The sequence below is a fragment of the Rhinichthys klamathensis genome, unplaced genomic scaffold, assembly GCF_029890125.1.
Source record: "Rhinichthys klamathensis goyatoka isolate OS25496 unplaced genomic scaffold, OSU_Roscu_1.1 h1tg000121l_1, whole genome shotgun sequence".
Taxonomy (NCBI): domain Eukaryota; kingdom Metazoa; phylum Chordata; class Actinopteri; order Cypriniformes; family Leuciscidae; genus Rhinichthys; species Rhinichthys klamathensis.
The window spans coordinates 6556756-6582860 of NW_026606658.1; the positions used below are offsets into that span (position 1 = coordinate 6556756).

The window sequence follows — 26105 nt, forward strand, 5'->3', positions numbered from 1 at the left end:
GAATGTTGTATCGCCAGAGGGAAGCTTGTGTTACTGTAGCCATCTATCCAGACTTTCTTGCGAATTGCTTGTGGTCGAACTACAAGCTCGAATGGGTCCTCCATTTGTTTTGTCGCATCATTTAATTAGCAACATCTGTTCTTCAAAACCATAACACCTACTGGCAAACCCTCTCTTCCAAAAGGCATGCTTATCAGCTGCGATTTACATACCAGTTTAAAAATCCGTCTTGACATCAAATAATCAGGCAAAATTTTAGCTTCAGGACTATATTACTCATGTAAGAATGTAATGAGATTAACACAGATCCTAAAAACATGAAAAAGGTTTTAAAATGATTACAATATCTTAGGACTAATGCACTACTATACAAAAATTAGCACATACTGTAAGACACTCCTACACTTGCATAAATCCATCTACCTGAAGCCAAAATGTCCATTTATAGCATTACAAATTTTGTCAGTAATATTTATGAAAATAATACTTTTATTCAGAAAGGATGCATTACTGTTCTTTTGAACTTTCTATTCAAAGAATCCTGAAAAATACATATGACTGTTTCCTCAAAAGTATTAAGCAGCACAACTGTCTTCAACATTATTAATAAGAAAGGTTTCTTGAGCAACAAATCAGCATATTAAAATGATTTCAGAATGATCATGTGACACTGAAGACGGGAGTAATGATGCAGTAAACTCAAGATTTGCCTTTACAAGAATACATTTAATTTTAAAATATATTCAAAGAAAACAATTTGTAATACAATATTACCATTATTTAAAACCATTATTTGAATAAATGCAGCCTTGATGTGCATAAGAGACTTTTTAAAAACGCAGTACATCCTCCCCATATTTCAAAACAAACAAGCACATTTATACGCATGAAGCACATCCAACATGTTCAACCTCATCATCTCATGTAAATGCAGCTCATCATAGATAAATATGCAATGCCACAAGATATGGACGGATTGTATTTCAGTCTATTGTATACAGTGTCAATAAATCAGCGGTTCAGCCTAGTCACTGAGGGGATCTGCCATGACACACAAGACTGTGATTGCTGTTGGCAAAACTGACTTGTTTTGCATAAACCTAAAACGACCATTTTATGAAGAGTCTTTGAACACTTGTTAATATTCAGCCTTACAGTAGCTAAAGCATGAATGAATTAGCAACTGAAAAAGGGACATTACTAACCAAGAGAGATTTCCAATTAAACTATTAATGATGCAACAGGAACAGCAAATTAAGCATCGGCCAAAATTCATGAATCATCACATATTAGCAGACTTTGAAAAACAAGGAGCCTAAAGAGACTGCTCTTCCTATTATAATAAAGCTGATGTATGCATTTGAATAATAGGCATTAAATGTATAAGCGGATTCAGAATGTGTCTAAAATTCCAGTTAAACATGCTGCGTTGTCCTTCGTTTATTTATTAAAATTCACCACAGGTTTTGACAGATTCATAGCATAAGGTCTGAAAAACATACTATTGAGATGAGTTTAATAGTTACCTATGCTTTACATGAGAGAAGTAACAACCTTCCGTTTTAAATCTTACTTCAACTCACACAACAGAGGTGAAAGCATCCAGTTTTGGGCATTGGGCCTGTAAGCAGAGAAGCCAATTAGCTCAAAACAAGTGTGTTGTGATTGACATCATGTGGTAAAAGTCAAGTTCAGCCAGTGTAATTATATCCAACACACTTGAAGGAGGGAATGTGTTTACCAAAAGCTCACCAGATACACAATACAAAATTTCATACTTGGCACTGGAAAGTTAAAGAGACATTCAAATAAAAGAGACATATAAAGTCAACTTTCTCTCCTTGAATATTACAACACGCTCGTTTATCAAAGATATCAAAAAAGTTCTCTTTTAAAACTTTCATTCAAGTAGAAAAACATATGTGAAGGAATAAAATGTTCTTTTGGTTATCTGATATGTTCATATTTCATTAGAAGCATATGCAGTTTTTGAAAGCAATTCTACAAAGACATTTTTTTTCAGTTGGTGACATAAGCAGAGATATTTGACAACCGGGTACCCAACTCCTTGTTTTCATTACATACACCCGTTTAATCATCCCATTTGTGTTGCCTGTCTAGACAGTGATTTAACTATAATAATATAAAAGATTTTAAAGAGTGAAGAACAGCCAGGAAAGAGAGAGTTCAATTGTAAAGAAGCATCTTCCAAACCCAAAAGATGTGTGTCTTCAAAATGACAGCAGTTCAAGTAAATCTCCTGAAAACACCTCTTAAATTAAAAACAGAGACAAAACCCATTTGAGCACAGAAAATCCCAAACATTTTTCTAATGGGACAATAAGGTTTTTTTATGCCATGAACCTGACTGTTGAAAGTGCCAGATGAGAGCGATTCAGCATTTTCCTTTGTTTCCCCTAGGGTTCCTGTCACTCATCCGTCCCTTTGAGCCAGATGGATCCTACAGCAGGGAGGGGTCATCAATGGCATAATCGGGGTCACATGTGAAGGACACCGTAATGGCATATCGTGTGCCCCAAACGACCTTCTCCACATGGTGGAGGTTCTCAGAACCGGATGAGAAAAAAGATACTCGACCTGCAGGAGATGAGAGGAGAGGGACGATGACAGAGAGAAACAGGGGAAAAAATTTTGAAGTGATATGCGGAAAAACTGCACATGAAGAATGCTAACATCAGGCTAAAGTCAATCATGATGTTCAAACTCTAAGGATTTCCCCCCTCATGATTCAAAAGTAGTTTTAAGTTGTATCTGAATTTAAATGTTTGTGTTTGACAATTATCGTTGCATTTCATGTTGACCAGGACACAGTAAATCTGAGTGCTGATGGAAAAAGGTTCTAAAGCCTCACAGTTGGTGCTGGGATAATTACTAAAACATGCTAATTTTGCTTGGGTGGATTGTTGAATTCATTTTAAGACTACATTTTTAAGAAGCAGACAGGAGGCCTTTGCTAAACTTGATTTTTATGTAAATTACCTTCATTATGTCTACCTGGTCCTGGCCTTTGTAGACCATTATTGATCATGACAGTCGAACAGAATCTCATTAAAAATGTTCATGTTTTTTGAAAAAAAAAAAAATGTTAAAAGTGGAAATGCATGTGTAAAATTCTATGAATAAATGCTGTATGTTGAACCGCACTGCTGGGGGAATATCCATAATGCATAGATCCTGCAAGCTGAAAGAAAAAATTGGAGTAAATTGGAAGTATTAAGCAGTATTAGGCGATGCAATTGGAATTCTGTAATGGAAAAGGATGGAAGGAAAACACAATATATGCGAAAGTGGAGAATGGTTAATAAAAACAAGCATGATTTAGGAGGGTCAAAGTATGACTTTGTAATGCACTATTCAACATGTTCAGTCCTGAATTTACCAGGGGATAAAACACAAATCTAATAAAGGTAACTTAAACCCTTTCAGTGATGGAAGCATGGTCAGCTTTAAGTTGTTTTGTAAATTATTCCAAGCAACAGAAGCATTAGATTTAAAATCTTATTTTTGAAGATCAGTTTGGACCTGAGGAACTTTGAGGTAAAACAGGTCATTTGAATGAAGATTATAGTATGCATTTGTATTAGATAAGCTGAGAGAAAAATAAGGAGTTACCTATAAATTAAATAATACCAATTAAAACCTTGAGGATACAGAGATTGTAACTCAGACTTATCATATAAAATGCAGCGACGAGTTTGATAGCTACAACTAGTAATACAACGTAAAGCACTGTGGAAAAACAATATCCAGAAGTTTTTTGTAAAAAGTTTTTTTTGTAAAAAGTTTTTTGTTAAAGAGGTTCCAGACACCAAATATTTCCTTGCAGTGAGAAAATAAAGTTCTGTTTCTGAAAAAAAAATACAAATAATTAAGCTTAAGTTTAGAAATGAATACATCGATATGAAGCTTAAAATATAAATGAAAGATTACTCATCCATCAAAAAGAATACTCAAGTACTTTGAACTTGCAACACATTTTATTTTTGTTCCCTGGGACTGGGAGGATATAATATCAGAAAAATTCCTTGGTAGAGCTTTGGAATCTGAAAGTATCATTAATTTGGTTTTATCTTTAAAACCAGTTAAAGTTGACAGACGTATCTGTACCATATCAAACACTGATTGCAAGTATTGAAGTGCTTGTAAAGCACAACAATAAATGGCAGTATGATTCATAAGCATAAAGTTGACACCTAGCATTGGGAATGTAATAACAGATATTACAAAGAAAATAAAATGGGTCCCAAAACAGACCCTTGTCCCCTTTAGAGACTGACACCTTTTTTTGCGTGGAACACTGATACAGATGAGACGATTTAGTCTTATGAGCCGCGGGCCGGTTCTTTTTAGTGAATCAACACAGCAACATTTGATTATTTTTAGAGTATCAAACTGTATTTAGGACGGTCACCACTAAAAATTCTTGAAAATGTCAGTAAGAATACTTGCATAAATTGTTTTAAATCAGTTCTGTCAAAATGGGAAAATTGTTTTATAAATCAATAGTTTATCTATATCCTCTCATTATTGATTCTCGATTATTAATTGAACAAATTTCAATTAATTGATCCAGTACATAAATTATTTTCTTATGGTGCTATTATTGAGATTTACAGCAAGAGGAAATTAGTATTTTAAACTAGACACTTTCAATAAAAACATTCCTCCATAAAATGTTAGATTTCACAGTAAACCATGCAGGTTGAAGCTGGACGGATATTATTAAAAACCGCATGCTGCCTCCATGCTAATTAGCCAAGTCTAATTCTGTACACTTCAACTGAAGATGCACAAGGAAACATTTGCTACACAGGATATTTATGCAAATTACCTCCGTTGTGTCTGCTTCATTCTGACCCTCGTTGACCATTTTTTTTTTTGAAAGTTACATTGAATCTCATTAAAATGTTGCAATGATGCTACACGTCTAAGAAAATTAAATGTTTCTGAAGGAAAATGTATAATGCCATAAAACCTGCAAGATGCCTAAGGACATCTGGAGTATTAGGCTTGGAAATTTTAAATCCTGATTACAGTGTTTGCATGGAAATTAAAAGAGGAATGATATCAAGCAAGAGATAAACTGGCTAAAAACACCAGGTTCAGTGATTTAGAAATTTAACAAATCAACTAATTAAGCATGAAAAGCTCAGGGAAGAGCACATGGTTTGTCAGCATGTTGTCATTTAACTTGGTTCACAGGGAAACAATAAAATGGCAATTATTTCAGAGTTTCTAATGATATGATTTGATTGTGTTTCCATGGAGAGGGGTTTATTTTTAGAAACATTTTATCTCAATACAATGTAGAAATTGATGTGTCTGCATGTTGTCAGATATTATTCCTTTTTAAAATGTTTTTGTAGCTTAATCATGACAAATAGTTTTGGTCGCACAGTGAACTGGCTTGCCTTAAAAGAACTTACTATTGGAATCAGTAGGTAAAATGCAAAAATTTCGATATAAGAGAAACTATAGTTATAGTTAAATAAGGTCTTACTATAAGGTCATAACATGACAGTACCTCACCACTTCAAGGTCTTCTGCTTTTTAAAAAAAACGTCCCTATATTTGCACATCAAAACCGTGTCACACATCTGAAACTGCACCCATTTCCTTTCGTCTGCCACCACAGATATAAACGCACCAAAAAAAAAAGAAAAAAAAAAAGGGCCTTTGTTTTTCCACCTGAAAATAAAAATGCACCTGTTGCCTCCTTTAAACTCCTCAGCTGGTTCTAACCGCACTTGCTGGGCCAAGAGCACGTTGCTCCTCTGTGACTCAAATCAGGAAATGGAGCTGTGATCCCACAGGATTCATCCAGCGCCAGGCATCAATTTTCCCAGTGCGCCAAAAAGAGTGATTTTTGCCCCATCCAATCTCATTTTAAAATATGACGTCATCTTTCACACTCTTCTTATGCCTGTATCAGCACCCCCCTTCTCATATCACCTCTGTCCTCCTCCCTCGTGTTAAGCACTGTGTATCTCAACAGGCCAATATCTCTCCTCACATCCATCATGGAAGAGGGAGGTTGATTGTCAGTCTAGTTATAATTACAGCCTGCATGTTCGACAGTTATCCAGAGTAATAATTACCGTAGTGAAGATCAGGGCTCATCAGCCACACCTGATGGATAATCAACGAACCAACAGAGCACACTGCTTCTGCCACCCAGTGAACAGGAACATGTTCCACCTGCTACATCTAATGCACTGTATCTCAATTCATTTAAAACTGGAGGCAGACATTCAAAAATCCTCACCCTTGCTGGAGACGGGGCACGACGGGAGGGAGAAATCCAGAGCTAAAAACACTGAGGTCTGATGAATAATGCATTAAAATGTGTATTTTAAGCCTAGAACATCAGATCAGTAGCCGCGTTTCCATTACCCTTCAAATTGCGCAAATTGAATTGCGAATTGAAAATACGCTCAATGGAAACACGTCCATTTCTCAAAAACTCCCGTTTATCGCAAAAAAGTTTTTACGCTCGCATGAGGAGGTTTTTCAGGCAATTCTAAAAAGGAATATTTCGCAAAACTGCAATGGAAACGGGTTTTGCGCATTTACAGTCACCTGACTTAGAAGACGCGGTGTGTTTGGGGTCCGTGTCCGCAAATAATAATAATAATTATCATCATTATTATAACATTTATCAGGCAACATATGTAGAAGACGCTTTTATCCAAAAAAGGAACCAAGCAATTCGTCACATCTCATTCATAATACAGGGTGGACAATAATAATAGGGCTAAGATTATCACAAATAAACAAGATTTTGACGCATATCCAAGTGTTTGTGCGAATTGTGGAGCGCGCACTGCATGGCAGGGAACACTTGCATTTTCCTATCAACAGTGGAAACAACTTAAAATACTCTATTATTTCTGGTCATACATTATTCGCAACTACTTTTATTTGCGTAAACTCACAATAACAAGAAAACGTTGTGCTTTTGTAAAATAAAATAAAACAATCAGGCGCGCTTTCATGGTCTCCGTGAACTGGAGCTCGAGAACTGAAACAAAATATCGCCTGGCTAAAGCTCGAAATGTCCACTTTAAAACGAACAAATTCAAATCTAAAGCTAATACCTTCTGATTACTTAATCCATATGAAAGGTGCATTTCTCGGGTTGGAGATGGAGATATGTTTTTTAGCCGACACTGATTTAGGAAAACAATAGTTTATTACTAAATAATTAAAATGCCTCTATTTTTTCAGGCACATTTATCATAGCCTATAGGCTAACTCTTTTCCAGCACTGCGGGGAAAATGTAATTTCCAGGTTCTACTTTGGCCTTTGAAAACCAGTAAAATCTACATTTTTTCCATATTAATTTGTGAATATTTTAAATGTTTAATAAAGGGGCAAAAAGTCATAAACTAATATCTGAAAATTCGTCGATATATATATATATATATATTTTTTTTTTTTTGGCGCAGCATTTGGTGTAGCCTACAGTTCAAATAAAAATTTTGGTGTTCAACTTTGCGTTTTAAAAATACAACAACCGTTCATTTTATTTGTTTTGCAATTACGGGTTAAATAAGGGAAAACGAATGGACACAAAAGTAGCCTACACTGACCGTTTGGACGTACGAGACAGAGTTCTTTATTAAATTCATAAAAGAAACAATTACAGGAATAGCCTACTGGACTCTAAACCTCAAAGAAATGCCACAATCAAGACCTCGGAGCAGAAATGAGGGAGAAACACCCAGGAACTTCGTGTCATTCCCTGCCATTAATGCTTGGATAACACACCACGTCTCCTTCCATTAATAATAATAATGTCTAGTGCGGTGGCTCTGATATAGCTAGGCTATCTATAAACCTACCAACGTCCGTTGCCATGATTTTTGGAATGACTTATCGCGAGAGGAAAAAAAAGACGTTTTAGTCGCATAACATCGGTTAATGGAAACGCCGTCATTTCGCAATAGTTTTTTATCGACATTTAGAAAATATCGCAAAAGTTTTGCGCAAATCTGTAATGGAAACACGCCTAGTGATATATATATATATAGATATATATATACACACACACTCACCTAAAGGATTATTAGGAACACCTGTTCAATTTGTCATTAATGCAATTATCTAATCAACCAATCACATGGTAGTTGCTTCAATGCATTTAGGGGTGTGGTCCTGGTCAAGACAATCTCCTGAACTCCAAACTGAATGTCAGAATGGGGAAGAAAGGTGATTTAAGCAATTTTGAGCGTGGCATGGTTGTTGGTGCCAGACGGGCCGGTCTGAGTATTTCACAATCTGCTCAGTTACTGGGATTTTCAGGCACAACCATTTCTAGGGTTTACAAAGAATTGTGTGAAAAGGGAAAAACATCCAGTATTCGGCAGTCCTGTGGGCGAAAATGCCTTGTTGATGCTAGAGGTCAGAGGAGAATGGGCCGACTGATTCAAGCTGATAGAAGAGCAACTTTGACTGAAATAACCACTCGTTACAACCGAGGTATGCAGCAAAGCATTTGTGAAGCCACAACACGCACAACCTTGAGGCGGATGGGCTACAACAGCAGAAGACCCCACCGGGTACCACTTATCTCCACTACAAAAAGGAAAAGAGGCTACAATTTGCAAGAGCTCACCAAAATTGGACAGTCGAAGACTGGAAAATGTTGCCTGGTCTGATGAGTCTCGATTTCTGTTGAGACATTCAGAGTTGAGTCAGAATTTGCCGTAAACAGAATGAGAACAACCATCATGCCTTGTTACCACTGTGCAGGCTGGTGGTGGTGGTGTAATGGTGTGGGGGATGTTTTCTTGGCACACTTAGTGCCAATTGGGCATCGTTTAAATGCCACGGCCTACCTGAGCATTGTTTCTGACCATGTCCATCCCTTTATGGCCACCATGTACCCATCCTCTGATGGCTACTTCCAGCAGGATAATGCACCATGTCACAAAGCTCGAATCATTTCAAATTGGTTTCTTGAACATGACAATGAGTTCACTGTACTAAAATGGCCCTCACAGTCACCAGATCTCAACCCAATAGAGCATCTTTGGGATGTGGTGGAACGGGAGCTTCATGCCCTGGATGTGCATCCCACAAATCTCCATCAACTGCAAGATGCTATCCTATCAATATGGGCCAACATTTCTAAGGAATGCTTTCAGCACCTTGTTGAATCAATGCCACGTAGAATTAAGGCAGTTCTGAAGGCGAAAGGGGGTCAAACACAGTATTAGTATGGTGTTCCTAATAATCCTTTAGGTGAGTGTATATATATATATATATATATATATATACACATATGTAAATTAATTGTGTATGTGTATATATATATATATATATAATCTTAATAATGTCAACACCTGGGAAACAGGCAGTTTTTATTTATTAATGCGTTTCACCACAATTTGCCTATAACACAGCTTACAAATCTACTTAGAATAGATTAATGTCGCTTTTTGTATAGTTTTCAGTGAAATGTCATCCATCAGAGCATCTGCCAGTTACTTCAGAGATATTGGAGGGGGAATCTGCTTCTCAATCTTTTCTCTAAAACTGCTCACATTGGTTCAGTGATATTCAAGTCAGGTGATTAAGCTGGCCACAGCAGATGTTGAAGTTCATCTTGGTGCTCCAGCTGTCCAGGTTTTATGATTATTAATGGCACCATCTTTTCCAAATATTAGCATTGAGCCTGTGATTAAAGTTTTAGCAATTGTGGCTCTTTCATGGATGTTGGCTTCTAAAAGTTCTCTATGGTGTGAAATCAGAGAGAAAGAGACAAAGATAGAATGCCATACTTACTGTTCCTCTAGTAAATAAGCTAATGTTGTTTGCTCTTCAAACTTGCACACACATTAGATAACCAAGAGATCATAATGTGCTAAAACCCTAATGTGCTTTCAACTCTTCAGCCCTGTCTGCCTTAATTTCCTGTTTGTCAAGCTTTGACAGGTACATGTTGTACCACCAACTGTATATATAAATGTAAACAAATAATACCTGATCACTCACATAAACACGCACACATATTTATGTCAGCACCAGTACTGTTCTACAGGAAATAAAAAACACAAATTAGATCTCTTTAATATTTCTCTAAGACTTGATTGAAGATCTTAATGTCTCAAACTGTGTGCATTTCTCACCTAATTCTCCTAAAATCTAATTATCTGGGCTATATTCACATTAATTTAACAGATCAGTATTGTGTTTTATCATTTGTTTCTGTTGTATTTCTCACAAGGAAGACGAAAAATATAAGACTGTTGATACTTCTTGTATTTAAAAAATAATAATAAAATAATCACATTGCAAGTTTAATTTAGAGAATGTGGTGAACTTATCTGCTCAGAAACAAATGATCACACATTTTTAAATAAGTTATATATTACATGAAAAAATAAGTTGAATGTGCAAATATCAGTTGCCAAAACAAACCAAAAAATTATCAGCAAAAAATCAACTAGCTGTTCATAAATGCATTATTTATGAATAATGAATTACAATTAAAATTGTATGTATTGTTTATTTAAAAAAAAAGTGAACTGCAGTGCATTTAGGGACACACTTTTTCTGTAGTAGTTCTTTGTTGATTGGACACAATCTTTCTTAGTGTTCGATGGTCCCTATCATTCACTTTTGGTTTTCGCCAAAGCAAGTCTTGCCATGCTTTGTGTACAAAACTGTTGCTCTTAAGAGACCAAACAATTGGGCTGTTAAGGTTGCAAATGCTCCTGCTAAACGGGTTCCCATGATTGTCCTCTCTAGAAGTCTGAAAATTACCCTTTTTACCATCCACTTGTACTAATCACTGCTGAACACAACTTAGACAACACTATACTATATACAACTTGTCTTAGAGTATATAGAGAATGAAAAGATAATAGCAATCTTTATTTTTTTTCCCTGTAGCCTAAATTACATGAACCCTTTGGCTGTTCACATTATTTTGTTCAACCCCTGTACATGCACGTACAAAAGCATATCTCTTATCTGCAGTCACCTGCCATCTTCTATCACCTGCCATCAATCTTTAATGGGTTCAGAGAGCACTCCATGATCAAATGTCAGGCTGAATGGCAAAACACGGCCCAGTGGGGATATGTGGGGGCAGATTTTAAAGGAAGGAGCCTGACAGTTTCTATCATCATTGTATGATGCCACCGAGTGCACCTTGGAAAATAGCAAACATTATCCACTCAAAAGTGACAGATTCTAATAAAGAGCTGAAAGGTAAATTAATTCACAGGCACGAGTCAAAATAAACGCTTCTCCGTGCAGACCAAATAATCAGGCAGCTATTCATGGATGGCGTCATCATGGGACATTATCAAAATGCCAGGCTGAGAAAATAAAACAATTAGTCCATGCAAAAGATATGTAAAACAAGTCATAAAGAGGTTTTGGAGTGTGGCTGCAATCATTGCAATAGAGGAGAGAGCCTTAGCAAAATTCCATATTAATTCATGGTGGCATCCAAAAAGTGATAATTATTGCTAATCCTTTCGCACTTCAATTCAACTGCAGAACCACTTACATGATTCAGTAAATGGACTCCAGTGTGCGAAAGAACCTCAGCGATTACCATTAATAATAATCTCAAAGTTTATACACACTACCTGCAGTGTATCTTCATGACAGATTTATTATCAATTGGTTTTAGTACTTAGCAATAAGTGTACTTCCTGTAGAAAGACACAATGGTTAAGTTGCAATTCCCCCTCCCAATAGAATGGAAACTTACCATATTATACAAAACTATCATTCTACATTGCACATTATATGCCACATTAGGCACACTTACCAGGCAGAGCGTGACTGATCTTAATTTAAGCAGACGTAACACCTTGTCTGGCAAGAGGTCATTTGAATACTCAGGAGCACAGCAATTAAATAAATTCCCAGTGGGCATTAAATGTAAATCCAACAAGGTAGAGTTTAGCTTTAAGCATTTTCATACATATATTAAATATGTTTAATTTATATTAACGTACACTGCCATTCACAGGTTTGGGCTTGGGCTTAAGATTTTTTTAATGCTTTTGAAAGAAGAATTTTATGGCCACCAAGACAGCATTTATTTGATCAAAATTACCGTAAAAAAACAGTAATATTATTATAATTTAAAATAACAATTTCTATTTAAATATATTTTAAAGTATAATTTACATAATTTTCAGCAACCAGTGTCACATGATCCTTCAGAAATCATTCTAATATGCTGATTTGGTGCTCAAGAAACATTTCTTAATATTATCATCAGAGTTGCTATCACTTTAAGAGTTGCAAAGATTCAATATAGTTACATATGCCTGCAGCACTGAAAACAGCGCGTGAGTCGTCTCTCACTTGAATGGTTTAAAATCACATTAAAATCACTTTTTCTGTACGCACGTTTTGGATGTGTGCAGCACATAAAACAGCGTGTGAGTCGTCTCGCGCTTAAATGGTTTAAAATCACATTAAAATCACTTTCCTTGAGCGCGCTTTGGGTGTGTGTGCAGCACACAAAACAGCGTGCGAGTAGTCTCACGCTTGAATGGTTTAAAGTCATATTGAAACGCTCACAAAGGAATCGATAAGATAAATCAATTTTTCCCGATCTCAAGTCAACAACAATTAATATCTTCATTTGGGGAATTTCTCCTTAAACATATGCATATACTGTATATAATTAGTTTGATTAATCAGCATATAATTTTATTAAATCTTACCACAAATTCAATTTCATTTTTAAAAATCAACTGACAGCCACAATTTAATCCTTATCTTGCTTGAACACATTGCATTACTTTCATGCTTTTATACAAATCCCGACGATGTGTGTGATATTGTGTGTATTTACCAGCCCGTGGCTCCACCGTTCTGTTGCTATTCGGGTCCATGAAGACAAACCGTCCGCCACCAAACTCCAAACCATAATCGGACAGGTAGAGCAAAGATGTGTAGTCAAAAGATCCATAAGTCTCCTGTTAAAAAAAATGCACATTTTAAACCCCATGAACGTTTCTTTTCGGTAAAAACCTCAAAAGAAAAATCTCAGCATGAGCCTAAAGCACTAATTAAGATGTTTTAATAATTAATCTTAGTTGGATGGGGAGAACCAAATGGATCATGACGTGATGTGTAATGGGGTTTTTAGTTGTCTTAAAACAATCTAATCTCTGCTGATTGACAAATGTTTTAATTAATTTTTAATTGCTGCAATTTTTATAATGTGGACGAGTAAAAATAAAAATGCATAAATTAAAAAAAAAGCCCTCAAGTAAAACTGAAGATTTCCTGGCTTAACGAAAAACAGTGGTATAATTTAATAGCATCCCTGGGACTTTAAACTCTGCTCTGCTTTATGAGGGAAATCTATTTAGTGATCCCAAACCACACAGGCGTCACTTCTCTGCATGTCGGATCACACTTTTAACTACTTTAATCTAATCTAGGGTTTAAGACTGGCAGTATTCTGGCAACGGCACTTTGTTTCCAGTGGTTTTTCAGAGACGGATTAATGAGGAATATTCCACACACCTACCGCAGAGGGAGTACATTCAGCATTTGAGACGCTTATTTGCTTTTATTATTCTACCAATGCCAAAATATCATCCCACAACCCATATGGACAAACCCTACCAGCACAGCACATTATCACTTTGGCGTAATGCATTTCTGACTAAACACGAGCCGATTCAAGTGAATTGTAAAATTGTATAAGCAAATGACAGATGATGACGCAATGTGGACAATTACATTTCAAAAACAAACCAATAGGTGCAGCCACAAGCTACAACAACCTTCTCAATCTGTTTATCTTTTTGCCTCTCATCCAACATGAAGAAATCCAAAACACAAAAGCAATTTATCTTCCATGTAAGCAGTTTATTCCTCTGTGTTACAGCCAAGCACGTAAACCTTCCCTGCAAAGTGAAATGATCACTTTGATTAAAATCACCCTGATGGCCACATTCATAAACGCACAACCAACTCCGAGATCAAAGGTACTTCTAAAGACCAGACATAAATTAACTTGGACTCGTTTTTAAATCCCCTCAAGACCTAATTTCAACAGCTATAGAGTTATGTAGGAACATTACACTGATTCAAAAATAAATCATGTCTTTTAAAGGCAATGTTGTTGCGATTTTAAGTCTGGCCAAATAAAGAATTCAGGTCCTAAACATGCTGTACCAAACATTGTTTTGGGTGCATATATTGCTGAGCACTTCCATCTTTATGCATGAGAAAAAACTGAGAATAGTCTCAAATATGCTAAAACCATAAGAGCCAGTGGCGTACCGCAAGTCCTGGCCCCTCCTGGGGCTCGTTATGCACGATTATTTACAAGCACGTACACTAAAACCCTATTGGAATTGTTGTGATTTTCAAAGATCAACATTCTGCTTTAAAAGTGATCAGGCAGACCGTAGAGTCTTAACACTTTGAGGGATGGTAGTACCCACCCGTCTACAACATAACCAAGGCTTGCCCCGATCGGCCTGATGGTAGCGGTACAACGATCAAAAGTATGAAATCTCTCATAACTCCTAAACCATCAGTCGCATACTAACTTATATCATTGGAATCCTTGGCTCAGTCTGTGGTCATGTGGAAAAAGGACGCAGCGACTGGCCACTTGGTGAATTAAAATTTTTTTTTTTTTTAAATTTAAAAACACGAAAACAGCTATAGCAACAGTCATTCTGAATGATTTGAAAACTGGCATGTGGTGTCTTTGTCCAAGGTGTCGTGATGGTCTATGAGGACATTCACACATCTCTAAAAACAAGGCCACTGTCGGCCAATGAATTTTGAGCAACTGTTACATAAGGTTAATAGAGACTGATTAAAAAAACAAAACAAAAAAACTCACTTTTTTGAGTTAAAAAAATCACTTGGCTTGTTTGACTCATGGCCCAAGGTCCCAGGTTTTTTGCTCAACCTCTATAAAAGCACAGTACAACTCTCTGGACTCTCTAGGTCAATAATAATAATTTTAAATTTTTTTTGAACTTTAGCATTTGGATAGCTATAACAGGGTAATTTATAAAATGGCCGTGGCCAAGTGTACCCAAAAGTCTATCAATCCTAAACGAAAACTCAGAAATTCACGAAATTAGGTGAGCATATGCAACATATGATTCTAAAGAGGCATGCAAGCTTTTATGGAGATAGGGACTTAGGTGACACTATAACTGTTAAAAGGGTATAAAATGCAATATTTCTATGGCAAATCACATGATCTTGCTGAAAATGGTCTTTTTTCGTGTCTGATTTACATAGAACATTCACAAAAATAGGTGAGCATAAGCGACTTACGATTCTAAAGAAGCTTGCAAGCTTATGGCGTTTGGGCCATAGGTGGCATTATAACTGTTAAAAAGCTAAAACACTGGGGGGAAAACCTGATAAAAAAACATATTTCCTAAGTAAATTTCCTATATTGGCTGTAAATAGTTTCTTCCATCTATGATCTAGGACGGTGGTTACAGGCTTAAAACATAATACCTTTTTACGCATGTGCTTAAAGGCCTTAAAGCAATTGAATCCCGATAACTATATAGCTGAAAGCTGAAGTTATAGTTATATAGCCAGCTCTTAAATAATACTCTTTTTATGTTGCCAGTTCGGTTCTGAAATATTTTTTGTTAACGTTTCAAGTCAGTCTTTTAGAAAGCATAAATGTCTCATCAATCAGCATGTTTCAGTGCAAATCAATAAAATAACATTACAGTGTGTGATTCATTGTTCCCTGTGATTGTGATTCATGTATAGAATACATCTGTGCAGCATTAAAAATTAAAACGTATATTTGCCACTTTAAAATCAAATTCAACTATTATATAAATGGTTCATGAAGCCGGGCACCACAGGGCTGTGGGGATCTCCCATACGCCAGTAATTGGGGTTGAGTGCCAATTAATTTCATATCTGTAATAATTAGCTGATGCGTGGTTACATCATGAATATAATATTAATGTAGTTCCATTATTCATATCCAAATCCATTTGTGTTTGCTATAAATACTTGTCTAGGGAGGCAAATCTTTAAAGTTCTGCTTTATTTCAAGTCACTGAACTAATTTGATGTGAAACATTATTTATAAATGTCAACTTTGTAATAATATTGCCAATTAAAACTAGTTCAAAACATCTGAGCCCTGAGATACCAATGTGATTGGCAGTTTCAGAACACTGGTCATAGAGTAAACATTAGTTCTTTCACATTCCTAAGATATGATTTAAAAGCTAGATGTTAAACGTTTTCTTGGATGTGCCGGTTACCTTGTCGATATGTGGGTGCCAGTACTCATCATGAGTGGTTTTGGCAGAGGTGCTGTTGATGCAAGAGAAGAAGGTGGGCTTGGTGAGATACATCTGTTTGGAGTCCAGACCAAACGTCTCAGCTATCGCCTTTTGAATTCGGCCACGAACATCCCTGGTTTAAAACGGAGCACATAAAAATTATTTATATAGTTGCCATAAGCTTGTGGTACTTTTATCCATCCATATCCATAATAGGCATTACAAAACCCACAGATTTTCTAAACAACTAGTTGGTGGGCAAACTATTTTTAACTTGACACATTGTCATAAAAATGCCAATGGTTTAAAACCTACATGAGTCACAATGCAATGATCAAATGTCTCTCTGCAGGTGTATAGTTAAAGTGACAATGACAAAACTAAAAAGAAAAAGCACACACAATAAATATTAATTTCAAAATCAAGCAAAATATACATAAAAAAAAACCTTTTTTTTTAAAATACAATAAAATAGACCAATGTTGGACTCATCCAATATTTAAGAACTGAATGATTTGCGTTAATAGATTTTGTCAAAAGAAATGCTTCAAACATTTCCACATCACTCACTTGTATAGTTCAAAATCTTCTTCTGTAAAAACATCCCTTATCTCATTCTTAAAATATCTGTGGATGAAAAAGCACATGGATTGATTTGAAATAAAAATAAATATTTTTGACCAATATCAAACACACCACCTTAAACATTTGTAGGATGGCAGCGATTTAAATAGTGCCGCCGCATCAAAATGCAAGCATCAATAGATACACAGATAGAGGACCAAAATGTCACAACAAGCGTGCCAACACATGCAAGCTGTACAAGTTAAGTGCCAGCACAGTACCAGCCTGTGTGTGGGCACCAAAGTGTAAACCTCATAAAAAGACATGAGAAAAATCTCCAGGTGCAAGAGATGAAGACAAGATCTTTCACAATCGATGCTAGAAAGTCATTCCCATCATTGCCGCCACTGATTTCTGCTCAGCTCCTATGGGGCAGGGGTATACTTTGATGTGCACATGAAACACACTGAGAAATCTGATAGAGCTGTGATTTGGACGGATCAAGCTGTCGGTGGAGTTCAATTGTAGACCACTTCCTGTTAGATGCCGTGTAAATCCACACGGAATACTCACTTATAGATATTAACAAACTGCTTTCCCATCGACAGCGCCCCAGAGTGAAGATCCAGAATGGAGGCCTGTACACAACAAAAATGAACAGAATAAAGACAGTGGAAACACTTTCAAAGTGGAAACAATCAATATTTGACAAAAAAAAAAGCCCAGCTTTCCCTAGTGTCTCTGGGTCTGACTCAACTCCAAAGACAACCACGAAAGGCTTGCAACTACCCGAGTGCTGGACTGTACTGCTGAGGTTGCTGTTATTCAAGCTTCATCATAAGGTCAACAGATGGACTTCTCTCAGCTCTGGTATTCCCTGCTCTCTGTCTCCGCACACATCATAAATCATCATGATGGGGCTGAACTGCTCTTAAAAACTCAGCAGGACCCTCTGTTATACCCTCTTTTAGTTTACTGGTTACACTCTATAAAAGGCCTCTTTGCCTGGTGAGATCCCAAACTAGGTTTCTACCTGAAAAGTTCATTTTATATAACATTATACAGGTATCAGATATTCTCTGTGTCATCCACTGCAGTTAAAATAAAGTGAACACCTCATAAAAGTAATCCACAGTCCTTCCATAAGAGGGGTTCAAAAGTCACCACAAGTGAACATGCTTCAATTTTGCATTTTTCTATACATGAAATGTATAATTACAAATTATATTATAAGTATAAAAATGGGTGAAAGGCTTGAACATCAACATTCAAAAGTTTGGGATCAGTAAGATTTTTTTTAAAGAAATGCATTGCATACTTTTATTAAATTGACAGAAAGTGACAGTAAAGACATTAATAACTATACAAAAGATTTATATTTCAAATAAATGCTGTTTTCTTGTGCTTTCCATTCATAAAAACATCCGAAAAAAAGTACCACGGTTTCCAAAAAAATATTAGTCACATTATTAGTTACATTATTTCTGAAGGATCATGTGACAATGAAGACTAAATTAATGGCTGCTAAAAATTCAGCCTTGCCATCAAATACATTTTAAAATAGAAAAAAGAGTTTGTAATAATATTTCACAATGCTACTGTTTTTAGTGTATTAAGTTTGTAATAATATTTCACACTGCCACTGTTTTTAGTGTATTAAGTTTGTAATAATATTTCACAATGCCACTGTTTTTAGTGTATTAAGTTTGTAATAATATTTCACAATGCCACTGTTTTTAGTGTATTAAGTTTGTAATAATATTTCAAAATGCCACTGTTTTTAGTGTATTAAGTTTGTAATAATATTTCACAATGTCACTGTTTTTAGTGTATTTTTTAACAAGTTCATCGCCATTCCATGCCACTATAGCAGAAACACCAACAAATCACTTAAGGAAAACAAATCAAACTTTAGCTGCTTAACTATTTTCTTATATTCACTCTAAATTGTTTCTGGTGCATTATTTTACACTTGTACTTTCTACTATTATCTTTTTAGTATTTTACCATTTAGCCACAGAGTGATGAACTAGTGAGTTGAGCTTAATCTGTTACGAATGTAAAATGCAATTTCACCACTGGCAATGTCACACGCTGTTCCCATCACACGCTGTTCCCATCAAACATTCAATAGTTGCTTCCAGAATCTGCCACCCATTGAATGTGAATTCTCAAATGCACTCTTAATGAAAGTGCTTTCCTGTAGAAACTCAATCATACCAAACAATATGGTGACATCATAATGGAAAAGAAGTTTGCTTTTGAATTCCAGCTGAAGTCACAACCATAGTGTGTACTGCCCTCTTGTGTTCTCAAGCAGCTGCTTCCTTGATAGACCAACATGCAGAAATTTTTAAACACGGATGCAAGCATATGAAGAGTTTCTACTCACACCCCCATCTGAGCCAGCAAGTGATAACCCCCGCTCACCTAACCTGTGGAATTAGAGGGGAAACATGCATTTATGCATGTATACTTCCATTCAAAAGTTTGGAGTTAAGATTTTTTTCTTTTCTTTTTTTAAGGACGACACATTCAATTGATCAAAAAAGACAGCAAAGACATTTTCAAAGACCCGTTCACACCAATAACGATAACTATAAATATAACAATAACCATATTAGCATCCACACCACCGGACGATATCGTTCTATTTATTATAAGCACGCTGCAGTTTTGTTGTTTGCTGCTTTAAATTCCCGAGCTCTTTAAAGCATGATGGATTCTGATTGGCTGTCAGAGTTTTTATCGTTCATCAGCTGAAAAAAAATCATTCTGAAAGTGATTCCAACTATATAGTTTCTCGATGCCGTTATCTGTGACGTGTGGACTCTGCTATTCTTTTATATCTAGAATTATTATAGAACTATATCTTTATCATTGTAGTTATCGTCCTTGGTGTGAACGCGCCTTAATGTTATAAAAGATTTTCAAATAAATGCTGTTCTTTTGAACTTTCTATACACTTTCAGTATCACGGTTTCCACCAAAAATATTAAGCAGCAAAACGGTTTTCACATTTGTAATACTGAGAAATGTTACTCGAACACCAAATCAGCATATTATAATGATTTCTGAAGGATCATTTGACACTGAAGACTGGAGTAATGTTTAAAATTCAGCTTTGCCATCACAGAATATGAATCCCCTAAAGGAACATGGTTATGAAAAAAAATGAGATGGGAGGAAAAATTATATGTACATGCATTTGCATTGTTTTTGCAAATGTCCCACCGAAAAACTTTCCATTCTTTCGCAAAACTTTCGTAAAAAAAAAAAAAAAAAAAAAACCTTAAGTACTTTGCGAGGGAACAACGCTTTTTTTTGAGGGGAATAAACTTTTTTCCGAGGGAATGCAAAGATTTTGAAAGCAAACAATTTCTCGGGGGAACGCAAAAGTTTTACAAGAGAACACAAAAGCATTGAAATAAATTTTTTCCTCACATCCCATTGTTTTTCCAGCACATTGTCCCTTTAGGGGCTCGGTATATAAATTAAAATTCCAAATAAATGCAGCCTTGTTGAGCATACCAGACTTCTTTCAAAAACATTAAAGATTCTTCCCGACCCCAAGCTATTGAACGATAGTGTATACATTTTGATGTATGTCTGTGTGAATGTGTACCTTCTAAGCTTCTGTGCCTCCTCCAAAGTCACCACACTGTCTGAAATAGCTCTGCCGCATTTTGTCGGGGTGCAACCTGAGGACAGAATGCATTAGCCGTTCATATCGATTCATTAATTATAACACCAATTAAAGTAACTGGCTCTACGCCTCTGCCAAATTTTCTCTTCAAACTGCATATTCAATGACGCATTCAGCGAGGCAGCTTGTCTTGCAAAATGTACTGCATAATGACTCTGAAGTTTATTCCAGCATCCTCTCAGAGAGGAAACGCTTTTGGTCAGGCAACATTCAAAGTGGGGTGTTCAGTTCACAACAAGGCTCTAAGTCCAATCAAATTCCACAGTATACAGTATTTTGGCATAGATTCATATGCCACTTGGTAGAATCCAGTAGGAATTCCTGGAGGGATTTGTAAGACCTACCAGCAAAATGGCTACGGTTGGCTTCGGGACAATATATTTTCCTGAACATATTGCCTCTTTCCCAGAGTTTATTTGCGCCCGTCTTAAAGAGAGTGGTATGAACTAGAGCCAAGGGGACGCTTGTTTATCCCGGCGCTTGCTTTGTTCGTGGAGCGTACAGCTTTTTGAAGCTGGTGAGAGGTTCGGTAATGAGTCCTATGTGGGAGGCTTCAGACTGTCAATCACAGCTCTGCCTCCTCAACAACCTTCCTGATTTACTCCGATGGAATGCACAGGTGCTGGCTTTGTTCAAGCAAAGCTTTCTACTCCTAAAAGTGGTTTGGGAGCAGGTTTCCTCTGATACAGCAATGCCCATTAGTTCAAAGTATTTTCATAAACTTTTGGATAAATAACTTTTTCCCCTCTTGATTTTTACACTAACTGGACACTTTTTAGATAAACCTTGCTTGCATCGGGTTGGACCGCCTTTTGCCTTCAGAACTGTCTTAAATCTTTATGCCATAGATTCAACAAGGTGCAGGAAACATTCCTCAGAGATTGTGGTCCATACTGACATGACAGCATCACACAGTTGCTGTAGATTTGTCATCTGTACGCAAGTCTCCCATTCCACTCTATTGGACTGAGATCTGGTGACTGTGGAGGTCATTTGAGTATAGTGAACTCAGTCATGTTCAAGAAACCAGTTTGAGATGATCTGAACTTTGTGACGGCGTGTTATCCTGCAGGAAGTAGCCATCAGTAGATGGGTACACTGTGGTCATAAAGGGATGGACATGGTCAGCAACAAAACTCAAGTAGGCTGTGGTGTTTAAACGACGATCAGTTTCTATTAAGGGACCCAAAGTGTGCCATATGTCCCCCACACCATTACATCACCACCATCAGCCTGAACAGTTGATGCAAGGCAGGATGGCTCCATGCTTTCATGTTGTTTATGCCAAATTCTGACCCTACCATCTGAATATCTCAGCTGAAATCAAGACTCATCAGACCAGGCAACGCTTCTCCAGTCTTCCATTTTAGTGTTTTTGTTTTTCTGACAGCACTCATTTTAGTGAGGCCATGCAAACTGTAGCCTCAGTTTCTTGTTCTTAGCTGAAAGGAGTGGCACCCTGTGTGTCTTCTGCTGCTGTAGTCCTTCTGCTTCAAGGTTTAAAGTATTGTGTGTTCAGAGATGCTCTTCTGCAGTCCTCAGTTGTAATGAGTTGAGTTACTGTTGCCTTTCTATCAGCTCGAACCAGTCTGGCCATTCTCCTCTGACATCAAGGCATTTTCCCCTGAAAGAACTGCCGCCACCGGGATATTTTGATCCTTTTTTGGACCATTCTCTGTAAACCCTTGAGATGGTTGTGCATGAAAACTTCAGCAGATCAGCAGTTTCTATACTCAGACCAGTCCGACTGGCACCAACAACCATGCCATGTTCAAAGTTACTTAAATTACCTTTCTTTCCGATTCTGATGCTCAGTTTGAACTTCAGCATATCGTCTTGACCATGTTAACATGCCTAAATGCTTTGTTACATTGCTGCCATATTTGCATTAACAAGGAGTTGAACAAGAGTACCCAATAAAGAGGCCAGTGAGTTTATAGTACAATATCATATATATATATATATATAGACTATCTCACAAAAGTGAGTACACCCCTCACATTTCAGCAAACATTTTAGTATATCTTCTCAAGGGACAATACTATAGAAATTAAACTTGGATATATTTTTTAGAGTAGTCAGTGTGCTGCTTGTATAGCAGTATATATTTACTGTCCTCTGAAAATAACTCAACATACAGCCATTATTGTCAAAATAGCTGGCAACAAAAGTGAGTACACCCTAAGTGATAATAGCTGTACGTCGTTTAACCATGCAAAGCCACATGTCCTATTCATCATTTTCATGTTTTTGTCTGCTTGACAGGACCATACAAATTTGTGTATCTTGTATTAGAGCAGTTCAAATTGGTGCTTTGAGTACAATTCTCTCATACTGACCACTGGATGTTCAACATGGCACATCAAGGCAAAGAACTCTAAGGATTTGAGAATTATAATTGTTGTTCTCCACAAAGATGGTATAGGCTATAAGAAGATTGGTAACACCCTGAAACTGAGTTACAGTACTGGCCAGGGTCATACTGAGGTTTTCCAAGACGGGTTACACTTGGAACAGGCCTCGCGAGGGTCAATCAAAGAAGTTGAGTCCTCGTGCTGAGCGTCAGGTGCAGAAGCTGGCTTAAAAACAGACGCATGAGTGCTGCTAGCATTGCTTTAGAGGTTGCAGAAGCGGAAGGTCAGCTTGTCAGTGCTCAGACCATACGCCGCACACTGCAACAAGTCGGTTTGCATGGCCGTCATCCCAGAAGGAAGCCTCTTCTGAAGCTGGCTTACAAGTAAGCCTGCAAACAGTTTGCTGAAAGCAACCTGTCCAAGAGCATGGTTCATTACTGGAACCATGTCCTGTGTCCTGATGAGACTAAGATAAACTTGTTTGGCTCAGATGGTGTCCAGCATGTGTAGCGACGCCCTGGTAAGGAGTACCAAGAAAATTGTGTCTTGCCTACAGTCAAGCATGGTGGTGGTAGCATCATGGTCTGGGGCTGCATGAGTGCTGCTGGTACTGGAGAGCTGTGCATCATTGAGGGAAACATAGATTCCAACATGTACTGTGACATTCTGAAGCAGAACATGATGCCCTCCCTTCAGAAACTGGGCCGAACGGCATGATAACGACCCCAAACACACCGCCAAGATGACAACTGCCATACTGAGGAAGCTGAAGGTGATGGAGTGGCCAAGTATGTCTCCAGACCTGAACCCTATTGAGCACCTGTGGGGCATCCTCAAGTGGAAGGTGGAGAAGCGCCAAGTGTCTAACATCCAGCAGCTCCGTGATGTCATTATGGAGGAGTGGAAGAGGATCCCAGCAACAACCTGTGCAGCTCTGGTGAACTCCATGCCCAGGAGGATTAAGGCAGTGCTAAATAACAATGGTACTCACACAAAATATTGACACTTTGGACACAGTTTTGACATGTTCACTTAGGGTGTACTCACTTTTGTTGCCAGCTATTTTGACAATAATGGCTGTGTGTTGAGTTGTTTTCAGAGGACAGTAAATGTTAATACACATTTATTATATTTTCCTCTACAAAAGTAACAATACATGTAAATGCATGTTAATGTCACAGTTAAACTATAAAAATACTTGCAAGGTAGCAAAATGAAATATAGATTGGATAAGTATACAAAAGACCTCTTCCAGTTCAATATGCAAACAATCACAATAACATAGTGGTTGAAAAGTATGGACATATTCGTGTTGGTAATAACTTTGCTCAAGAAGGGAAAAAAGTTAAATGACAGTTTAAGTATTACAACTTTCATTTGACTTTTTATTCCTCAATTTATATATTATAAATATTACTTATTTATAATATATAAAATTATATTTTCTCTAAAAGAAAAAAGCAACTCTGTAAAAAAAAAAAAAAAGCATACTAGCCAAGTAGCAAACGAATTGTAATAAAATATGAATACAAATAGAGAGAGTTTGACAGTAATCATAGATGTATACACTAGATGTCGCCTTGGCGACGGCAGTTCATTGGAACGAATGCGTCAATAGAGCCGCCATCATGGAACAGGTGAGCCCCTCCTCTTTAATGCATAAGCGTCAATGTAGGCAAAGGTCTAACGGAAATAAAATCATAAATCGTCATGAATGCGATTTTCTAGTTTTTTGGTTCGTTCCAAAGGTCAGACATGTATTTATCATTGAGTCCAGAGAAAATTAAAAAAACAAAAACAAATTTTTAAACCATTCTTCCTAGTTCAGATTTCATTTGTGTGAACATCCATACGCAGCACAAAAGTCCGAAAATCCTTGAATTCGAAGTGCAGGCGGAGATAGCAGCGTTACCTAGCTACTTCCTATGACAAGACCCCTGTTCCAAGATGGCGGCGGTTTTGGCGCATGCTTAGAGCCCCAAGGCGACATCTAGTGTATATATCTATGGACAGTAATATGTAGTATAGGCCTAGATAAAAATATAAAAAGATCAATTACAGTTCAATATGCAAATTTCACAATAACATCATCATTATTGCATGTTAAATTGATAAAACCCAGAAATGCACACCAAAACCAATAACAATTCCCAATAAAGTTTGCAATGTAGTCTGCACTTTGAGGGGATGAAGCTCAGTCAATGGAAGAAGAACCACTAACATACCTGGGAATAGCTTGTGCTCCTTGTAGTCTTCAGAGCAGTCCACTGTGAACACTCTGGGCTGAGTGAGGATTTCACCTCTTGACACCAAAGTGTGAGTAAAGTCATCAGTCCATGTGAAATACACCAGGCTCACTAGTCCAGTGACTCCTATCAACAGCAACAGCGTGGGCCAGTTACCTCTCCATGAAGAGGCCTGTCTCTGCGCATTTCCCCTGAATGAACACACCATATAAATACAGCCTAAGAACACAGGTCGCATAAATACAGCCTAAGAACACAGGGCGATGATAGACTGTCAGGTGTGAATTTCTTTCTTTCTTTTATCCATTCATTTGACTTTGTCAGATTGCACAACGAAAGGAACATGATAAATACATTTATTTTCCGCTATGCAGGGAGTATTCCGCATGTAAACAAGGATTTGAAGCAACATAACTCATTATTTGCTGCAAGGCAAAGTCAATGTGTGCTCATAAAGTTTCAGAAATTGAAAATCATTAACGTTACCTCTTAATTTTCTTTTCAATGGCGCTACTTTCTGGGTTTTTACTGATTACTCGTCGTTGTACAGTCATGTTTAATACATATACCTGTCTGCGTGCATCAACATAACACGTGTATGGTTTCGTTTCACTCAATGTTTGTCTACTCTACTGAACTGCCCCATACAAGTTCAGAGTGAAAGCGCCCGGAAGGACGTCAAACACCGGATATTTATATTGTCAAAATAAAAGTCTTACCGGTAAACAGATTGGATGGCACTCTGTTGTGTCGTGAGACGGGATTTAAATTATTTATATGATTCGAATAAATAAATCTATGTTCGAAGCTTCAAAAAAAGGAAAAAAAGAACCAATGAATTATTACAAGACCTTATGCAGGTTTAAGTCATATACTGCATCCCAATGTGCATACTATGCCCTAAATACCAATGTCACATACTATTTAGGA

General features: G+C 37.0%; 1 protein-coding gene across 1 annotated transcript; it reads right to left on the minus strand.

Moving 5' to 3' along the window:
- Nucleotides 1–1923: 1923 nt before the first annotated feature.
- On the minus strand, nt 1924–25849 carry uts2r2 (urotensin-2 receptor 2). The gene is made up of 9 exons (XM_056255727.1): nt 25662–25849; nt 25155–25366; nt 20495–20570; nt 19262–19304; nt 17443–17507; nt 16876–16932; nt 16285–16438; nt 12855–12978; nt 1924–2598 (listed from the first exon to the last, which is right to left on the minus strand). Exons 1-9 carry the CDS (start codon nt 25727–25729, stop codon nt 2462–2464), a joined length of 936 nt encoding a protein of 311 aa, XP_056111702.1. The 5' UTR covers nt 25730–25849; the 3' UTR covers nt 1924–2461.
- Nucleotides 25850–26105: the final 256 nt, after the last annotated feature.

Bases quoted from the DNA above. Each gene is read 5' to 3' on its own strand.
- uts2r2 (XM_056255727.1), bottom strand. From the start codon at position 25,729: ATGACTGTACAACGACGAGTAATCAGTAAAAACCCAGAAAGTAGCGCC. The intron at 16,933-17,442 runs GTGAGTATTCCG...TTTCATCCACAG, and splicing joins CAGTTTGTTAATATCTATAA to ATATTTTAAGAATGAGATAA. The intron at 16,439-16,875 runs GTGAGTGATGTG...GTTTTAAACCAG, and splicing joins GAAGATTTTGAACTATACAA to GGATGTTCGTGGCCGAATTC.